Source organism: Dermacentor albipictus, chromosome 6, assembly GCF_038994185.2.
Source record: "Dermacentor albipictus isolate Rhodes 1998 colony chromosome 6, USDA_Dalb.pri_finalv2, whole genome shotgun sequence".
NCBI classification, from domain to species: domain Eukaryota; kingdom Metazoa; phylum Arthropoda; class Arachnida; order Ixodida; family Ixodidae; genus Dermacentor; species Dermacentor albipictus.
The window spans coordinates 95,118,229-95,139,861 of record NC_091826.1 but is presented as its reverse complement, the minus strand read 5'-3'; the positions used below and the strand labels follow the sequence as shown (position 1 = coordinate 95,139,861).

The following is a 21,633-nucleotide window of genomic DNA, read 5'->3' as shown; positions in this document are numbered from 1 at the left end:
TAGTGTATTTTGTTTTCACTCAACCCATCGCCGATTCCACGTCTTCATAGAAGCTTTCGACTTCCTGGTCATCATGGCTGTATGTAGGGGCGTAGACCTGTACAACCTTCATTTTGTACCTCTTACTAAGTTTCACAACATGACATGCCACCCTCTCGTTAATGCTATAGAATTCCTGTATGTTACCGGCTATATTCTTATTCACCAGGAATCCGACTCCTAGTTCTCGTCTCTCCGCTAAGCCCCGGTAGCACAGGACGTGTCCACTTTTTAGCGCTGTATATGCTTCTTTTGGCCCCCTAACTTCACTGAGTCCTATTATATCCCATTTACTGCCCTCTAACTCCTCCAATAGCACTGCTAGACTCGCCTGACTAGATAAAGCTCTAGCGTTAAACATTGCCACGTTCATATTCCAATGGTGGCCTGTCCGGAGCCACGGATTCTTAGCACCCTCTGCTGTGTCGCAGGTCTGACCGCCGCCGAGGTCACTTGCTAAGCTGCTGACGTATGAGAGTCCAAAAACAAGAAAGGGGCTGGCAGATGGAATGGCACACTGTGGTATAAAATTTTTTAAACAAGGTTGAAGTACCTCAGACAGGCTGGCCAACGTTTCGATAGGTGGACCTATCTTCGTCAAAGGCCCTTGACGAAGATAGGTCCACCTATCGAAACGTTGGCCAGCCTGTCTGAGGTACTTCAACCCTGTTTAAAAAATTTTATACCTGACGTATGAGAGATTATTCTCGATATTATTTCCTCCTAGCACCCTCTCCATCCTTACCATGTACACCATAAACAGCAGCGGGGATAAAGCGCTCCCCTGCCTCAGTCCCTTCTTGATATGAACTATCTCCTCGCTCCTCATCCCTTCGCATTCAACGCAAACGGTATTTTCTAGGTAAATATCTCTCAAACGCTGTAGAAAATCGGTACCTAAGCCTTCCCCTTCCAAAATTTCCCACAAAATGTTCTGTCTACGTTGTCGTAGGCTCCTGTAATGTCTAAAAAGGCCACATACAACGGTCTGATTTCTGCTTTTGACATTTCAATACATTGAGTAAGAACAAACAAGTTATCATCCAAACGCCTAACTATTCTGAAGCCATTCTGAAGCTCTCCCAAAATGCCATTATTCTCTGCCCATGTTTCATGCTTTAATTTGATTTCCGGCATTGCTTGTGTGTATATTACCCATATAATGGTGAATGGTCTATACGAGTGAATTCTCTCTTTCTCCACCTTACCTTCATAAATTAAATTCATTCTACTTTGTCGCCAACTGTCTGGTATTCGTCTATCTTTTAAAGTTCTTTCCACTGCTTTCACCAAAGCTTCCTTACTTTTTGGTCCTAGTTCATTTATCAGCCTAACGGGAACGTCGTCTAGCTCTGTGGATGTGCGCTTAAGAATTTTCTCTTCTGCTTTCTTCCAGTTTAAATTTGTCAGCACAAGCTCCTTTTCCACTTCGGTCTTTCTCATGCTCTTTTTTTCTTCAAATACAACCTCGTCATTGCCGTGGAAATATTCGGCTGATACGTTTCGGATGTAATTTATTGGGCTGCTCCTTCCAGTCTGTTTTCATCTTCTTCTGGGATATGTTGTTGTGTGGTTGTTGACTTCCTGCCTAATAATTTGATGTGGTTCCAAAATATTCTAGGTGCGGCCTTCTTTTTGTCACGTATTTCTGACAACCAGTGCTCACTTTCGCCTTGTAATTTTTCTTGCACCACTATTTATAATATTGCGCTTATTACGGCGCCTCTAGCCGGAAATGTTTAAACTAACGTAAGCATTCGGAAGTGATCCTGCTATGCTGGTTTTGTTAGCAGCGGCGCGCGGATGATTTTTTCGCCCTATGTGGCCGTTTGGTGAACTTGAGAGCGTGCAGGGCATGGCGACACAGTGGAACGCGGAGCGCAGCGTAATGTATGAGCGCCGGAGGGGTAAGTGGAGGAGGCCGCTACAGTGAAAGCATGACTCGGAAAGTGGAGGACGAGCACCGGGGAGACGGCCTGCGCATGCGCTGAATTGCCGCCGTCCTAGGCATCTGGAGCCGCGTGGGCCATCTCATTTTCGCTTCCGAGGGGGGGGGGGAGGTTGGCGTGAGGTGGGGAGGGCACGCTCCTCAAAGGCTTCTGCTGCCGAGGTCAGTCCACTGTTCCAGCGAGTGTTACGGGAATCCCTGCTCCTGCAAGAGGCGATGGTGAGCGGGGTGTGACACTTCATTGGGTGTTGTCGCCGCTGACACTGGAAGCATTATTTTACTGCGACAAAGTACTGTTCTCGTCATCGCTGGAACCAAAGGGGCCGAATAAATTCGTGAGGGCTTGCAAGACAACGTAATGGTGCGCAAGTGCGGCGACGTTGGCTACGATGGAGAGCGGGACATGAACTGCGTGAGGACTGTTCATTCACCCGTATTTCTGTCCTCTTGTTTCTTTCAGCAAACTTTGAGCACCAATCGGTCTTGAATCTTGAAGGTAAACAAAGCTGCCCATCGGCCGTTCCATCTGTGGCCTCCTTTATAGTCAATCCGGCTCGGTCACCATACGCACACGGACAGTATCACCCATAATAACCGCGATTAACAACCGCAACGTGGACCACCAATGAAGCACAAGGAAACAAAAAGCAGTGGACAAACGCTGGCGCAAATTTTCTTTGTTTTCAGCCATGCGCCATGCTCTCAGCTGTTGGGGTGCGATTGTTGCTAGACCTCAAACACAGCTCCCGCTTGATTTATCACTCGAGTACTCACACGGCCGCCTTACCGAGCTAAAGTTATGCATTGCACCATACAGTCGTTTGATTAGGGAGGTGAATTGACGGAAGCGCACATTTGTCTTAAATAATTGTAGTTTTAGTAATAACATTGAAGAATAGTCTCGATATCAGAAGCTGTTCTCGGTCGGTGCACTTCACTCGAGTCGAGGGCGCAATTTCGAGGCGTTTCTCGGCGGAGTGTTCACGAAACGCAACGCTGCCTTGAGTGATGGCAACCCCGTCGCCTTGACTTGGCTGAGTCGAGGAGAAGCTTGAAGTGAAGGCGTATTTAAGAATACGAGGTTTACGCTGGCGAGACAGCATAAAGAGCCATGATCCGTCACGACTCGGAACGGGCGGCCGTAGAGATAAGGTCGGCACTTTGCAAGTGCCCATACGACGGCAAGACACTCTTTCTCTGTAGTAGTGTAATCGGACTCAGGTAGAGATAGGGTGCGACTGGCGTAAGCTATGGCTGTTTCGCCATTCTCCTACCGCTGGACGATCACTGCACTCAGACCGACGTTACTGGCGTCGGTATGAATTTCCGTTTCGGCTTCCTCGTCGAAATGCCCAAGAACAGGGGGTGATGCCAGGCGGTGTCGAAGCTGAGTGAAAGCCACTTCCTGTTCAGAGCTTCAGTTGAATGACGTGACGTCTCTAGTGAGGCGAGTAAGTGGTTCGGCAATTTCAGAAAAATTGCATTTGAAGCGCTGGTAGTATGCGCACAGCCCCAGAAACACCGAACGCTTCTCTTGTGGATAGAAGTCGAGAAAGCAGCTGCAGCGGAAGTTTTCTCGGGGTGAGGACGGACGCATTTCGCACTCACAACATGCCCAAAGAACTTCAGTTCTTCATGTTCATCAGTTCTTGATAACCGAAGTTAAGTTTCTGAGGCGTTAAGGTGAGGTTGGCCGATCGGATTGCCTCGAGCACTTGTCGCAGTCGCTTAAGATGTCCAGAGAAGCTGTCTGAATGTACGATCACATCATCCATGTAGACGAGACAGGTTTGCCATTTTAGGTCGGCTAACACAGTGTCCATCATCCATTGGAAAGTTGCCGGAGCAGAGCAGAACCCGAACGGAAGTACTCGGAACTCGTAAAGTCCATTCAGGGTGACAAAGGCTCTTCAATCAATCTAAATCTGCCAGTACCCGCTTTTAAGTCAAGGGAGAAAAAATACTTGGTTCGCTGTAGCCGGCCGAGAGAGTCATCTATGTGCGGCAGCGGATAGACGTCTTTCCTTATGACGTTGTTCATTTTTCTGTAATCAAACCTTAGGCGGAGATTGCCGTCGTTCTTCTTTACTAGGACAACCGGTGACGACAACGCACTGTTTAAAGGTTGAATTACGCCATCTTCAATCATCTCCTTGTGGTTGAATTGCTTCGCGTTCTTTCTGCGAAACACAATGCGGCTGCTGGTGAAAAGGAAGTGCATCGTCGTAAGTAATTGTCCTGTGCTGCCTGATTGGCGTCTGACCGGCGTTTGACGATCGAGAGAATCTGTCCTTGAATTCACACAACATTCCTCGCAGTGCCTCCTTATTGCCCTGCGACAGCTCACTGTTGATCTCGATACTTGTAACTCTTTCTTCATCGCTGCCACTTTCCTCACAAGCGAAAGACTCAATGACTTCCTCCAAGGCTTCAGCGTAAGCGACGGCAGTGCCAAGGAAGAGGTGTCGGTGCCGATTTGTGAAGTTGGTGATCAAGACGTCAGCTTGGTCATCCCGTTAGTCAATAATTCCTCGAACCACGCTAATTCCGAGGGTAAGTAGAAAGCAGACGTTGACCCGGCGAGTACTTCACTTTCACAAGTGCCCTCGGAGGTTACCAGAATTATTACACTAGCACAAGGTGGTATTGTGATGCTATTGTTGGAAATTAGAAGAGTGACTCTGTGGTGACACGAGTCTCGTGTCGTCGCTTTCTTTGTGGAGAACGAAATACAGCGTCGGCGGAGGTCAATGATGGCGCCATACTCACGAAGAAAGTCTATTCCAAGTATCAATTCACGGGAGCATTCTCGGAGAACAAGGGAACTGATCATAAACGTAGAATTTTGAATTTGTACATGATAACTGCACACACCAAATGGTTGGACGACATGTCCGCCAGCTGTCAAGACGTCAAGGCGTCACCCAAGGCGTCAAACCTTCCTTTACAGCTTGCAAATTTTCCAGTGATAATCAAGTAGTCAGTGCCAGTATCTATTAAAGCAGTAACATTTGGACCGTTGATAAGCACAGGTATGTTCACTGAAAAGTTGGCTCGAGCTTCAGACGCCGGTGTCGCCAAGTTTCCGTCGGTCTGAGGTCGCGTCGTTTGGAGGTCTTACGCACATCGAGTGTCAGCGGCTTCGATTCGAAGGGTCGCTGACGTTAGTTTTTGAAGCGAGGGCCGGAGAGCATCCTTGTGACATCCGACTTGAACCTCTCGGATTGGACGGCATGTTGACGGCGATCGTTACTGGTGCCTTGATGACGGTGACGTGACGATGATGACGGCGACGGTGACGATGACGGAAGCCCCTGGAGGCCAAGACGGCGGTACTCGCACTCTCGGCTTACTTGACTAACCTCAACACAGTGGTAAAAGAGTTGTCGTAGGTCGGGCGTGCACCAAATATCCAATTTACGTAGGGCTGGCCGAGTCTCTCCAAAATAAAGAAGGCCTTGCGCTGACTGAAGCATGCAATACGCGGTGACGGAAGGTAGCGGCACTGGCGCAGGGATAGGGTACCCGAATGCGTCGGCTTAAGTCGCAGGCTGGCATTCGCTCACGGTAGGATGTGTCACCGGCTACGGGACCGTACCTCTTAAAGAGTCAACTTATATTGTTCGGCGTGGTTGTTCGGCGTCTGAAGTGGCGGAACGGCCTCAAGCAATCCTTCGCAGCGTATTACGTCGAGTGCATACTTCGCTTCGTCGGGCACGATGCTAGCTATTACCTTGGCTGAAGGCTGCTGCACCTGATGCAGCTCGTCGCGGAGTATTGATCGCTTAATTTCGCCAAGTGGCTCGACGTCAGTCGAGAGATCTCCTAGTCCACTGGTAGCAGTGGAAAGATTCACTTGCCGATCGTACTAGTGGGAGCGCTGGTGCAGGACCTTCTCAATGGTGACGACTTCAGCCGGAAACCCTGCAACTGTTTGTGGTGGGTTACGAACGAGTCTACCAAAATGCTGTCCTTTCACGGCTCTCAACAAGTGACGCAGCTTCTTCTCCTCACACATGGCAGGGTCACCTCACCTGAAGAGACGCGCCATGTCTTCCACGTACATAACCACACTCTCATTAGGTTTATGAATGCGAGACTGGAGGTTTCATCCTGCTCATTCCAGATGATCGAAGCCAGCGTAGGTGTCAAAGAGGCTGCGACAGAACTCAAGCCATGATGTCAGAACACCTTCGCGATTCTGCAACGACGTGCGGGCACTATCCAAAAGGCTCAAGAAGACGTTTCGGAGTTTTATTTCGCCGTCCTATCCATCAAACTCCACTAGGCGCTCGAAGTCCGCCAGCCAGTCTTCCTGAAGGCACTTGGCACGTGTGGTTTTCGCAGCATGTAATGATGAGGTGCCGCAGCAGCCATCGCAGGGTTAGTTGTGGTAGTATAGGATGGAGTATCAATACTTGCCGACATTGTCTTTGTTCTCGCAGGTAAAGTCTCAAACTTAAGTGCCAATTCCTGGATTCTACAGCTGGCCCGGTGTACTGGCGTGAGCGCCAGTATCGGTGTTGCGTTCCTGCTGCTGGGAGGGGTCTGTTGCATGGTTCGAAAATACGCAGCACCTACACCAGAGAAATGTCACGTTGAATTGTCAGGCGACTTCTGAAAGAGGCCGTTAATGTCCGAGTCACCGAAGGGGCAGCGCAGCACCGACAAAAGAGCAAGGCGCGAGCCTGTGTGCCAGCCCGTCTTCGTCTTCTTCTCGGAGCAAGGGGCCCAAGCGTGTGCAGAAAGCGCGTTACAATATATAAATATATGCCTAAAGGAAAGGCCCCACAGGTCCTGGTCTTGTCTATAGGAAGGATATGCATGATGCGAACATTTGAACGCAAAATCTTCTGTCGTTACGTTTTTGCCATGGCCAAAATATTTTTTTTTTGATACGGGTACCAGCCATTGTTGCTTCATATATATAGATATATATATAGTAGCAGCCGTCGTATAATTAGGCGAACCTGTGCCCAAGAAAACAGGCTCCACTTAAAACATAACGCTAGCGGCAAAAACGTGTGAATAAGCGAATGTTACGTGCAGCAGGACCTCATCCAATGTCTTGTGTTCCGCGTCAACGTACATTGCTAACGTGCCGGCGAGGGTGTCTTTGACGCGCTCTGTACGACCATTCGTCTGCGTGTGGTCCTCCTGTGGTTCACCTGGCTTTATCGCAGAATGGGTCGGGTGAGCTCCGCTGTAAAGGCCGTTGCTCCGTCGGTGATCAGGACATCTGGGACTCCATGTCACAGCAGGATGTTCTCAACGAAGAATTTCGCCACTTCTGCTACACTATCATTCGGCAGAGCTTTTGTTTCAGCGATGCAGGTGAGGTAACCCGTCACCGCGGCGATCAATTTTTTTCTGGATGTTACCCTTAGAAAGAGAGCCAACAAATCCACCCCGATCTGCAGAAATTGTAGGCAAAGAGGCTGAGTCGGCTTCAGTAATCATGCTGGCGTTGTTGGCGGTGTCTTGCGTCGCTGACTCTCTCGGCATTTCGACGTAATGGGCGATGTTGGCGGTCAGGCCCAGCCAATAATGCTTTTCCGGTATCCTCGATAGCGTCCGGAAGTATCCGAGGTGCCCAGTAGTCGGATAAGTGTTGCAGGGCGTGCAGTACTTCCGGGTGGAGTGCTGATGGAACAACAAGAAGGTAGTTGGCACGCACTGTGGAGACGTTCTTTACGAATAGGTTGTTTAAAGTGAGAACGAATACAATCCTTGCCCTAATGGCCTAGGGACAACATTGGTGCGTCCTTCCAAATACTCGACGAGGCTTTCTAGCCCCTGGTCTGCTCGTTGCTAAATGTTCCGAGCTTATTATTCTAAGACAGGCGTCGTTATCCTTGTCATCTTACGGTGGCGTGTGAATCGCGGCGCGTGATAAGCGACCGGCCTCAGAGTGCTTTGTGTGGACTTCTGCACAACAGTGATGTCATATACTTGCAGTTTGAGGCTCCACCGTGCCAGCCGTTCTCAAGGGTCCTTTAAAATCGCTAGCCAACACAACGCGTGATGGTCGCTGACGACTTTGAACGACCTGTCACATATCTAAGGGCAATTTTTTTTGTAGCACAAATCATGACCAGGCATTCCGTTTCCATCGTAGAACAATTGCCTTGTGATTCTGACAGCAACCGAGTAGCGTAAGCCATCACCCGTTAAATTCGGTATTTCCACTGGACTAGGACGGCACCAAGGGCATCAGTGCGGATCTCTGTATCGGCATCCTCGTTGAATTGTGCGAGTACCCATGGGGACTGCCAGCAACGTTTCAGTTCTTGAAATGCGTCAGCCCAAGGTGTTTGTCACTCGACAACACATTTAGTTAGACGTGTCAGCCACTCAGCGATCCGTGAAAAGTCCTTGCAAAAGGCCCATAGTGTGCGCACATGCCAACGAATCTTCGCGCTGCCTCTCGATAGAAGCTGTTTTCTGCGGGTCAGATCGGACTGCAAATTCGCTAATGAGAGAAGCTAATCGTAGGCAAAGCAGCACTTTTCCACATTTAGACTCTGCCCTGATGATTTGACGGCCTCTGGTGCAGTCAAAGGCCGCCTATGGTGGTGGTAGAAATTTCCGGCGTAGACGACAACGTCAACCGACAGCTCTACCACTTCAATCCTGCTAACACCGTGTCGATGAGGCGCTGGAACCTTGCAGGCACCAATCACAGTCGGAATGGCATGAACTTGAAATAATAGAGACCATCTGGCGTGATGAAGGCGGTAGTTTTGCGATCTGTTTCGTCGACTTCCAACCATAGAGCTACTCTACGGTTATTATGCGATCGGTTGCGACTGGTGTTTGTCGTATACTCGATGACGTTGAAAAGCGCTCTTTGTATCGTCGGAGAAGACATCTGAGCTGTTGGTGCCTAATCATGGGGAGCCTAGATTTATGTTGAAACCTGGTTCGGGAGCAAGGGTCTTAGGATTACATGCGGCAGAATCCGAGACTGCAAGCGCATTGCTGGTTTCCACAATTTCCTCGGTGTATAGGATTGCGGTACCCTTATTGATGTACATGAACTCCTGACTGAAGTAGGTTACCATTACTTCCGCTTTCCCTCCATGCAGTCGAGCGATCGCTCTTGCGACGCATATTTGACGCCCGAGCAATAGACGCTGGTCGCCCTCGATGAAGCCTTCTATGTCTGCGGGTGTTTCGGTGCCGAGAAAAATGAGAATGCTGGAGCCAGGTGGAACGCTCACTTGATTTTCAAGCACACTCAAGGCGCGGTGACTACGACAGCTCTCCGTCGGTATTGCTTAATCTTGTGACAGCGTTATCTACATCGACTTCAGGTCGATGATTGCGCCCTGTTGCTTCAGGAGGCCTGTGCCGAGAATGACATCTCGTGGATACTTTTGTAGGCTAACAAGGTGGCAGGGTTGGTGCGGTCATGAAAGCTAATTCTTGCCGAGCAGATTCCAGTCGGCCTTATGCGTTGTCTCCATCGGTCGGAGTTTGAGGGTCTTCCCATGCAGTCTTAACTATCTTTAACTGGGCGGTGATGGGTCCACTCATGACGGAGTAATCAGTTCCTGTATCCACAAAGGCGGTGAGTGCGTGGCCATCTTTTTATATTTTATTGCAGTTAGGGCTTGGCGTTGGATCACGGTTGCACCGCGTTGGCCCGTGGCTGCTGAGTGGCGTCGTCAGGTAGTCTTTCGTCAATGTATTCTTTGCTTCCAGACTTCGATGGGTTGGTGGCGTCTCGTTAACATGTCGTCTACAGAGGATTTTGGGCATATTCGTCGGTGGCGTAGGATATTCGTCAGTTCAACGGACTGCAACCGCACTTCCATCCGTTGCTGCTTCTAGTTTCTGGATATAGGCTTGCAGACTGGCCTCGTGCTGGGCCAGTCTATGGTCGGCGCTGCGGGGGCAGGTAGCGTCCTGGTGAGAGTGAACGGAACACTCGTCGAGGACTCCACTGAATGGCGGCGATGTAGTCGGGGTTTTTCATGTGCACCCTCTCCAAACTGTGGACGCGGCGGGTTGACTGCGAACCGTCTTAGTTCCAAGTCGCGGTATTAGCCCCGAGAACGAACACGAGCGGCGCTGCGAGCGCCGCTCGCGTGACGTCAGGGCACGGACTCGCGCCTGTCGTCTGCTACAGTTCGTGCGTTGTACGGGCGCTTTCTGCGGTGTTTTCGTTTGTTCGCCCTCGTTCTCTCTGCTTGTATACTTATGGTAGTCGTCTCAAATATATTTTTATGACGTCTTCCTTTGCGAACATTTATTCAAAGAGCTAATTTCTTAGACAACAGTGCAGCTCTCGAACGCAACGCTACAGTGCCAGCCGAAGCGACGCAGACCAGCCCATTGCGGGTTTTTCATACGCGGATAGACAATCGCAAAAGCATAGCCTATAGGAATCCAGTTATGATACCATACCTGCCGCGGTGCAACAAGTATGTCACAAAGCTGGCTATATATGATTTCTACAGCAGTTACGTTGATTTTATTCCGCTAAAACAGGTTTGCTCACGACGAGTAGTTCATGGTATAATATCGAATTTTTGCATTTCCTCACAGAAACGCTCGGCAGTAGCGCGGTGACTTAACTAATACTGGAGCTTAGATTCTACACGCCTCACTTGCTTCTTTAACTGCTTGTCACCATTAGGCGGTTCTTCACGTGTTTATTTTTTTTAAGCGGCGGAAATTTGAAGTAAAGTTAATGAAGGCTTACAGCTATTTACAGAGTACAAATAGGAATGTACCAATATATATTCTCTTTTCCGTGCTACACGTTCAACTCACCTCTTTAGAGCGCGTTTGTTAATGATTAATAATGCATGTTATGTTCCTCTTTTTTTGTCTATGTTACCAAGTGTATATCATTTATTTATTTCCATGCCGCAGTGTGTTTTGCATTGTTATCGTGGGAATATTTCACTGTGCTTTCATATATTGTATAACTGCAATGTTTTATGGCCACTATATAAATGTAATTTATATGGCGCTTGATGTGTTACCCCATGCAGCCATATTGTACCTAAGAGGGTGAGATTACCTCAAGCCGCGTCTGTGCGGCTTTTTTCCCTCATCCACCTCCATTTACCACTCCTCTGTACATGTGTGTGTGTAAATGGAAATTAATAAATCAAATCAAATCAAACTCACTTGAGAAATTTACTGGTGCTTGTTGCTTGAGGAATATACATGACGAATCTGTTTGGCAAACTGACACAGGCTGCTCGGCCCAATTTTTTTAGTGAAGTATGCCTGCTGGACCGCATAGCTACAGCCAGAAAGCAGTCGAAGCGTCAATGACTAGTAGTATGGGACATATTGAAGATATCGAAATTCCCCCTGTGGAGGGTCAGAAATCAAGTGAAAGTATATGCAAGGCTTGTGGTGCTTTCTTTATCAATGTTTGCGATTGGATTGGAGCAAACTTAAATTAGCCTGCAAGGTTCTCTTTTAACTACCGACGAAGCGAATAGTTATCCGTTTCTATAATTAAATAACGCTGGATCGAGACATGGTGAGACAAAAGGTGCTTGAATTTTCCTTTTGTAGGCAATCTAAGCTGCGTAGTAGTAGCTCGAGAATACTTTAGCCATTCCAGTTGGCGCTATAAAAAAATGCTTTATGGTTTTAATTCGAAGTTGAAGTGAACTGATGGGTTTCGCGAACATAGCGTGCCTCGCCATACGGACAGTCGATTGCTACCGTTACGTGAACAGGGGTGTGCCATATTGTCGATAAAGGCTACTGAGGGCCACTATGATACATTTCATCACTTTCAATTGAGTGGCTGTTGATCTAAACAACGAAACTTTTCTCTCAGGTGATTGCTACTATGGTGTTTGTGAATTAACTATGTAAATACTCTACATGACACGCCGTCGTGTTAGCAGCCATGAGCAATTCGTTTTTTGGAGGCCTGTTTCAGAGGGGGATGAAAGTAGCAGCAAACATTTTCATAATAAATGCGCGCCTAACTATTTTTTTACGCATTAATGAATGGCCATATTTGAATAGAACCACACACCAGAGTAATAGGAATCATGATGACAGCTTCGCTGGGCAGTGTCTTTCTAACATCGGATAACATGTTGACGCCAAGTACCAAATTTTTCTTCCACGTAAAATGCAATACCTCTCATAGCTAAATACTAAAGGAATGTTAAGTATTTAGCGAAGCATCATACACAACTTCGCGCGTTGAATTTGCAGATATTCTTTTTTTAGTCAAAATTTACCGATAGACACGGCGCATATATGTATTGCAAAAACTTGTAGACCCCTTTAACGCTACTTAGCTTGCGATATCCAAGTCGCAAAGTTTCTCGACTCACACGCTTTTGAAGAAGAAACTGTGGTTAAGGTATTGCAGCTGAAAGAAGCCGACTTATTCTTCAATACGTACGGCTCGAGCCACCTATACCCCGAGCATACACGAAGGGAACGAGCGCGCGCGGCAGCCGAGCGAGCCGGAGCGAGCGGCGTCCTGGCCGCGACGTCACTCGCGAGAGGGCGCCATTCCTCTTTCTCGGGGCTAATAACCATGGGCGGTGCATATGGCCGGATTCTCTGCAATGCTAGCAGAGTGGGCGCTGGCCGAGGGCTTGCCAAACGCCCGTCTTCCTCGCGTAGCTGTGCTCGGCGACGGGTGGATATGCTTGCGGCGGCGGTGGTGGATGATGGTATCGCGGCGTTACAGGGCCCTGGTGTGGTCGCAGAGGCGGTCTTTGACGGCGGGTGACGGCGGCGCAGGTCATTGCCACCGGCTGGTTAGCGTACTCTAAAACCGGTCTAAAGACAGCAGCATACGCCATAAGCTTAGTCGACATGGGTGCGATGGGAAGATATCTTCGGTGATAAAATAGCTTGCGTATGCCTTCGAGGTCGCGAAGGAAATGTGTGCGTCCCATCTCAGGTCAGAAGTTAGAGAGACGCCTAAGAATTTATGCTGCCGAACTTTTGTTAGCATTGTGCCGTTAATAAAGTACGGAAAATCGTATGGTCGGTTTTTTTTTTGTTACCGTCATGCAAACAGATTTAGTTGTGTATACCGTCATTGGCCATTTTTTGTGCCATTCACTTAGCTGGTCTAATGAATGTCTAAGCGAAACATAATCTTCGTAGGTGTTAATTGTTTCGTAAATAATGCAGTCATCAGCAAATAGTTTGATGTTACAGTCAATATTTCTGACTATGGGTCGTTAATGAAAATTAAAAATAACAGTTGCCCCAACACGGATCCGTGGGGGACGCCTAATGTTACAGGCACTGTCGGAGATTTCACATGGTGAAATAGTACCAATCGTGTTCGGTTGCATAAGAAATTTATTACCCAGTCTAAAATTGTCTCATTCCCAATAAGGCTCGCAATTTTGTAAACAATTTATTGTGGCATACGCGATCAAATGCTTTCGAAAGGTCTAATAATGTTATATCAGTCTGGCTACAGTTGATGTTAAATGCGAGGTCATGCAAAAATTCCGTAAGCTGCGTAATGGTTGACAATCCATGGCGGAGTCCGTGCTGGTGTGGCCTTAAAAAGTTGTGAGTGTCAAAAAACTTTGTTAGGTGTTTAAGGACGATATGCTCGAGCATCGTCCAAGCGGTGTTAGTGAGAGATATTGGTCGATAATTGGAGGGCAATGAGGTATCTCCTGTTTTGTGCATTGGCATGATTTGAGCATTTTTTTCCAGTGGTTGTGTAAAGATGATTGCAATAGAGATTTTCGAATTATCAGGCCCAAGTATAGGCTGCACCACTCTGCGTATCTCTTTAGAAAATGGTTTGGAATGGCATCTTGTGCGCAAGATTTTTAGGGTCAAGGGTGAGAAACATGTTAAAGGGACACTAAAGGTTACAACTTAAAGTGATAAAGCTATGCTCTAGAACATTAGGGCGTCATTATAATCGCAAACAGAGCTTTAGTAAACGTGAAATTGAGGTAAATGCACGACACGATTTCAGACAACCAGCGACATTCCGGAAGTAGCCCGATGATGAAGGCACTCCTCATCATAATTTATATCACTAGTCCTCAACTACTTGTAATAAAAAGACCATTTCGTTAGGTTATAAGACAGAAGAGAATACTACTTGCCTACTACTGTTCGATTCTAAGAAAAAATAACATTTTGAAGTTGCCCTTCAGTAGTATTGGTGGTCGAAAGGTTTCGTTTTCGCTCGACTCTGCGCGCTCGACTCTGCGCCGCGCGCTTTCGAGTTGCAGTTGTTTCGTTATCGCGTCGTGCTGAATTGGCCCTGCGGGCTCGCTAAACATGCATTTGGAAGAAGCAGCGAGAATGCCACGTCCATGTGATGTCGTGGGATGCACGAACGGTCCGCGGAAATTGGCCAAGAGCAGTTGCAGCGGCGAATCCAACGGTACTTATCACTGTGTGCCAACGAATGAACCAATCTGTTCGAAGTGGTTAAGTGCCGTAGCTCTGCCACAGGGCGTTGAGCCGAAAAATCGCATAGTGTGCTCGCTGCACGTTCGTCCAGAGGATTACGAGTTCAACGCCGACTTACTGAAGCCGTGTGGAGTGCCTTTTAAAGCAATGCTTTCCCGTAGTGCTGTTTTGTCGGTCTTCTCTGCATTATCCGAGGCGCAAGAACAACTGCAGGTCGAAGAGTAAGCGAGTGAGTGAGTGAGTGCGGTATTTGGTTTTTACGAAGGAAAAGCTAAAATGTGCGAATATGTACAGCCATGACATATAGTTGCCGTCGTAATGGTACGCAATGACGCCGGCAGCGCGAGCCCTCAGCAGCAGGTGACGTTCAACAGTGTTGAAATCGCTGAACATGAGCCCAGCATCGCGAGCCAAGTGTCGTTGTCAGAGTCGTCCATCGCAACGAGCGTCAAAGTTGGCGTCATAAAATAAAGAACGAGCTTATCGTCGCGCGCTGTCCCTTCCGCTAGCCACCATAGTTACGCTTTCGAGTTGCTGTCGGCTCTGTCTTGGCTTTGTTTCTGGCCGCACGTTTGCGTTTTGCGGAGAAACGCCGTATCGCCGTCTGCGAGCGCCGTTTTCCTCACTGATGGCGCAACGTAACTATGAGACCATGACCTCACCACTCCTCGATCGGAGGGCGGGCGATTTGAACTGCGCTAGGTGTGCGCAGACGCTGCAGAACGCATTTTCTCTTAAAACAAGCCTCTTCTTCGCACGAAACAAGGATTCAGAGGTTTCTGGGATCATATTTCAACAGTCCACGTTAACGTAGTATTAACCATTAGTGTCCTTTTAAGAATAGCCGCGTCGAATATGATTATAGGATCGATGCGCGACGTTGAACTACTACTCAAGTCTGAAAGGTTCCCGTCATCTTTTGTGAACTTCGAGTTAAAATAGCTATTGTATGCATTAGCGTTGTTAGTTTTTTTCCTTAGGAGACAAGTCCGATAAGGTGTGTTTAGTAGGGCGGAAATGGTTCCAGAGTCGCTGAGGCTGTCAGAACGTTAGGCAGCGTTACATGAAAATAATGCTCCTTGCCTTTTTTGGCTGCTTGTCCAAAATGTGCTACTGCGCAGTTTTGGATGGGCATGATCCATGATTTTTACCAAAGTTGCGTATCTTTTCTACATGACGTTTGGCGTGGATGACTTCCGGAGTTGTCCATGTGCTTGTTCTTTGTGGTCGCTTGTTATTTAATGGGACATAGCTACGCAGCAGGAAACTATATCCTTAAAATGAGCCAGGCTGTGTGGACATCGATTGACAGGTCGGTGGTTATTCAGAAAAGGCTTGAAATTCGTGCGCAAGTTGGGTTAGTATGCGGGCGTCATGCGCCGTGTCGAGGTTGGGTACTGTAGATGTACTACAACGCGTTCTGACAGAGTAGTCCAGCGGCAATAAGCATAGCAGTATGTTGTCGTCTGAAATGCCTTTAATATTTCTTTCTGTGCTTGGTGCCCTGAAAAATGATCACTGACAAGTATAAGGTATAACGTATATTCTTTGCTGTACCTCGCTTACGCGTCGGTTCTTGGATTATTTGGTGAAGGTTCAATGATAACATTAGGTAAACCAGAATTTCTCAAGAAGATGGTATGTGATGCATAGTTACCTAGTCTACGTCCGGAAGGGTTAAGTCTCCCGTAAGGATTTAAGAAGTTATTGCATATCGTAAGAAGTTATTGGCATATTGGTGTAGAAAGTCATGCATGGCAGAAATGCTTTCATCACCCGAAGAGGGGCTTCTTTAGAAGCAACCCACATAACTAGTAGTATTGTTACAAAGAAACCTGAAAAAGAGGCTTTAACACCGGACACATCTGGCAGCAAACAAATGAGAGGTTTTTCTTTATCGCAAGAGCCACGCCACCGCCACGGGAATCCCGATCTTTGCGAATGACTGACTAGTTCGGTCGCATGATTTTATGGCTGCAAACATCCAAGGAAACCACGTTTCCGTGACGGCGACTATATGAGGCTCGCAATCAGTTAGCAGGTTTTCGAAAGATTCTATTTTGTTTCCTAACCCATTTGGATTTACATTTATTATTGTTAGTTGTCTTATCGAGCTCTTATCCGCACAATTAGCAGGCCGCCTTTTTTGCTTGATTTCGTTTCTTTTTTAAGACGTACTTTGTCATTGGCTTCGTCGTCCCAAACAAAGGCGCGACTGTTGATGTACAGTTTGCCGAAGGCGAGGGAGACTTTGTCGGCTTTGTCGCAATTTTCTTTGGCACTGTTGCACAGTTCCTTTCTAATGTCCCCAATTTTAGGATAAAAATCTTCCCCAATGGCAAATTTTAAGCCTTTAAGTTTACAATATTTATTCAATATTGCCGATTTATCGTGAGAATTTAGAAGTTTATTCATTACCGGCCTTGTCTTTTTCACTTACGGTCTGCCTAACCAATGTATGCGTTCTATAGTAACTGGGTCCAGCTCGAGGACATCTTGTACGATACCTCTGCTAACTGTCCGCTCAAGACCGTCGTTCCTTTCTTCTTGCGATTCCGGTATGCCATAAACTATTAAATTAGTTCTCCTGCTTCGGTTCTCAGGCCATAGATTTTCTTCCATAGTTTCTATTACACGATTCATGCGGGAAATCTCGCTCTGAGAAGATTGTACTTTATTTTCTAGAAAAGCCATGGTATCTAATTAGGTCTCTATATCTGCAAGAAGTTCTTCCTTTATTTTTTTTTCATATCGGCAGCAATTTTTTATTCAGTCGCTTAACGCTGCCCTTTACTTCAGGGGCGGCGCTAGTTTCTAGGTCTCCTGATAACAGTAGCAGCTTCCACAGAAATACAGCTATATCAAACACCCCGTGACATAGCGGCGGGCACGGCAGCACCACCAAAAAGCGGTCGCTAGAGCGGAAGCATTTTCCAAGTGGTCTTCTAACCTGCTCAATGAAGACGAGAGTATTAGTGTGCCTCATGCTAGTAGTGCCACCGTGCCCACTGCCGATGTAATGCCCGTGCGGGATATAAACGGCACACTTCTGTTGTGGCGCTCGCACCGGCTGATGCGCCGAACAGTCTGCGCACGTTCCTTTTTTCCGCATATCCAGCGTCTTCTCAATATTTTTGGCATCGGAAATAATTTTGGCAACGGTATTAGGCGGATTGCGTATCAATCCGGTCAAAAGCTCTCGACTCAATCACAATATCAACAAGCGAAGTTTTATTCTTCCGGCATTTCTGGGTCGGTGTGTCGGAAGAGGCGAGTGATCTCCTTCGTAAGGATCGCGATGTTCTCGTTCCGCAGCAGCATGCGGGTTTCCAGTAAAGCTTGCGCTCGCTCTTTGCGCAGGACGCTCGTGAACGTCTGCACAAAAGTCGTTGCGGAACAGGTCTCATGCAGTCAGGGTCGATTCCCGGTGCTCATACGACGTCGTCGCCGCGCCTTTAAAGTGATGTATACATGCCGGAGCTTGCCGTTGGAATTCCAGTTGTTGAAGAATGCAGCGACCCGTTCATGTGTTTCCAGCCAGTTATCCAGGTGTTCAAATGATGATCCACGGACTTTCGGTGGCTCCCTGGTCTGTTGAATTGGCGACGAACTTTCTGGTCGTCAAAGGCGAAAATCCGTGCTCCGGGCCGAGTTCTTGCAGCCTGGGCTACCTCGCTGCTTGTTGGCAACGTTGGTGTTGTCTTCTGCGTTCGGGCTTGGGCCACGGCTTTATGGGGACGTCCGATACATGAAAGCAAAGCACCTTCGCCATGTGTCACCAAGAAAAGAGTTGCAACACTGCGAATGACGAAAGTAGCTTTTGCTGGGTGAACCTGTGCCCACAATTGTGGCGAACCCAGTCTGCGATCGTTGAAATCTGATCTGCCTGTAAAGCGCTTCGACTTCTATACACAAACCATCGAGCGTTACAGAGAAATCGCTGATGCTCGAGTTTGTTCAAGAAAGTTCTACGCCATTCGCGTCGCACATACATTGAATCAGGTTCCACAAGGTTGGGTGACAACAGAAAGCGGAGGGAACCATCGATAACATTCGAGAAGCTTTCGATACACGCAGGCGCGTCTCACGCAGAGCGATAAAATACATTCGACCGTGAAAACCGCTCGCCTAAAAAGATGAACCAGTCACGTATATATATATATATATATATATATATATATATATATATATATATATATATATATATATATATATATATATATATATTTATTTATTTATATATATATAGTATACGTCGTTTACAGCCATGAACACATCTTGTGATATCGGAGCGAGTATTTTGTCTTTCAGCGATCGAGTAAACTAAGAGGTGTTAGCGTCTCTTTCTTGATATCAACGCCACGCCATTCTAGGTGACAGCTGTCTTCTGTACTTTCAATTACAGCTGCGGGAGTGGAGATCAGAGGTGGCACTGACGAAGACTACCTTCGATCGCACTTCGATAGCCATGAGGTGCTGTCCAATGTCCGGAAAGGCAATCTTCAAGCCCTCCCCCCAGGTTCGCAACATGAAGTCACCATTGCTCTTCCCCGCAACTGGGCGACGTCGTCCCAAGGTGACACCGATTTCAAGCTGGAGGCGTACCTAGCGGCACGTGTTATTAACGCGGAAGGACTGAAGTCGAAGCTGTCCGGTACTACTACTGTAAGATTTACAATTTCAAATTTTACTGCCTATTCGATGAGAAGAGCATCTGCCACCACCACGCGGGCTAGTCGGCAGCCCACGAATTCTGGACCAGCAAAAACAGCCCCGAAAACGCCTTACAAGGACAAATACGCAGCAACGACCACAGCACCGGCCAAGGTAGAGCCAGGCGTTGATCCTGCAACAACAACCACAGCAGGTGTGGGACATCCGAGTGAGAATGACAAGCCATCCGTCATCACTTGGATTCTTCTGGCACTGGTTGCTGGATTCGTCGTGGTATTCATCACAATTGTACTGCTGCTCAGGGCGAGGGCGAGCACCACTACTGAGGATCAGGGCCTCTCCACAAACACGCAAACAGCGACAACTATGTGAAGTTCAAAAGTACAGACCGCATGTGCATTGGTTTTAAGAGATATGTGGCGCTAGAATACCGCGTGGTATTTGTGACCAAAATAAAGCACTGCGTACTTTTGACAATGCCACAAATCGTCTGAACCACTCGCTAGTAGGGCTAGGCGATTGTTATAAAATTTCCCAAACTCCTTCTTGAAGGACATGAGCAATATCGTGGTTTATTCACACTTAGGTTAAAAAAAAAACTACAGTAGTAATTTCTTTGTTGGCCTTCCCTGCAACACGTTCCAGATAACAATGGCGCATAGGTTAAGGTTATAAGGAACGGATCACTACGGCTTCATTCACTTTGATGGCTGCGCTCAAAATGGTCACGTAACCCACGCCAACGAATTAGTCGAGCTGTCAGCGTGCGGTGCTCCCACTCTGCCTGCCTTCCGCGATCTTGCCTCGACCGCCTATGAACTTACGTATCGCCATTCTACATTAGCAAATAATGCGTTGCTTGATTAGTTCCATTGGCCACTTCAGCACACATATTGCGAAAGCGGCATTAATGGTTGTGAGTAGAAAACGCATGTCGCTTCATAGAAATCCAGCATTATCGGAATGGTGATATCCGTAGTCTGTAAAAGCCACGAAATAGTCCGGCATCCAAGCCAAAAAATCCGTATTTGCAACAGAAAGATATTTTGCGTGGGTTGTGCTGTCCCAGACCGATCAACTAAATTACCAGGCTTTAGATCGTGGCATGGCCGAACACAACACAGACGTAAAGGGGAGAGCTGCCATGATTGATGCACTCATTCAATTTGTTATACTACTAAAACTTGGTTTTCAGGACGCAGCTTCATTGCCTACGATACGGGAGGTATGCGGCTTTATATGACCTTATTACCTAAGGGTCGGCTGATCCGCTGAAATAGGTTGGGTTTCCTAAAAACAACGTACACCCGTATGCAGCATACATTTTTACTTGTCCGCAGATCATAGCTGGAAATTGTGGTCGGAAGAATTAGGCGGAAGTTCGCTTTAAGCACATCTCAAGCAATCTTGCTGCATTTTCGTATATGAAAATATTCAGCAGTGCATGTCTGACGATGGCGGCCAACGGTAAAGTGTTCACCATTGAATAAATATAGCGACAGCAACCTTTCCAACAGTTGAACTAAGGCAAGTATGACGAACGTGCTGCAGCGGGACTCTTCGTTCGCGCTTCCCTAAGAGCACTCTTCGCCAGAATTTTTTGGTGCCGCCGCAAGCCTGTGCAGGACCACCGAAATGGATGGCGCGCTGGTGCGTTCGAAAGCTGGTAAACGCCTATTGTGGCAACCGAGTCCCTCTATCGCGGTTCTTTCTGGACGCACTGCCCCATCTCGTAGCGCTGTTAAGAAATCCATGTGTAGTCTCCGAGACAAGAAGTGTGATGCACCAGGGCCTGCAGGGAGGCTGAGAATCGTTCCCTGGCTTGCCGAACACCTAGTGACACACACTCGGGGACCCAAGTTGGTGAGATATTGTTTCAAGAAAGGCACACAACGAATGCATTCGCGGCGCAGCTGGCTCAGGTGTTGGCGTGAAAGACAATATTTTCAAAGCGGCACATACGCGGTGTGTTTATGGCGCAGCCTGTTACGCATCGTTTTGCTGTCGTTGAGCTACGTGAGTAGGATTCGGCTGAGCATCGAATAAATGGGAATGAGCTTTTCCTGTGGCAATTACCTAGTTACTGAAGTTGGCCTCATTGACTCTCATTGAAGAGCGACACACACGAACTGGCACACACACAGTGACCCATATTGGCATCAGAAAGGTTCATTGAGGATCACCGCAAACTGATTAACTGATATCCAATGCTCGAAGTCGGCATCAAAGAGTATCTCGTTACAGCGGTGCCGTCTGTATACATTGCCGTGTGCTGAGTGACCCCACTTGGCCGATGGTTAGTCTCGAACCCTGTTCCCTCCGCTCAGCAGTCTGGTGCACTACCCATGCGACTACAGAATACCAAGTGACCCTAGTACGCGAAAAAACGGTTAGATACATTTATACATATATACATAGAAACAAACAAAGAAAGATAACCCCGAAAAGTGCGTGAAGTACCCTAATATACAAAGCGTACAAAGCTGCCAACAGCTCAAATGCTCTCCAAACTAAAGTGGGTGTTGCAGTAAAAATTATTGCACATCAATGAATACTAGGCCGAGCAGTGA

At 47.6% G+C, this 21,633-nt stretch overlaps 1 protein-coding gene across 2 annotated transcripts in view; it reads left to right on the top strand.

The window, feature by feature from the left end:
* LOC139046748 (calcium-activated chloride channel regulator 1-like) overlaps positions 1-19,521 on the top strand; it is a 160,799-nt gene extending 141,278 nt beyond the window's left edge. For both annotated transcript variants that reach the window (XM_070541064.1, XM_070541065.1), the window contains one exon: positions 18,795-19,521. In XM_070541064.1, coding sequence (XP_070397165.1) covers positions 18,795-19,435 — 641 coding nt within the window. In that variant the 3' untranslated portion in view covers positions 19,436-19,521. The remainder of the gene's footprint in view (positions 1-18,794) is intronic.
* The last annotated feature ends 2,112 nt before the right edge of the window (positions 19,522-21,633 follow it).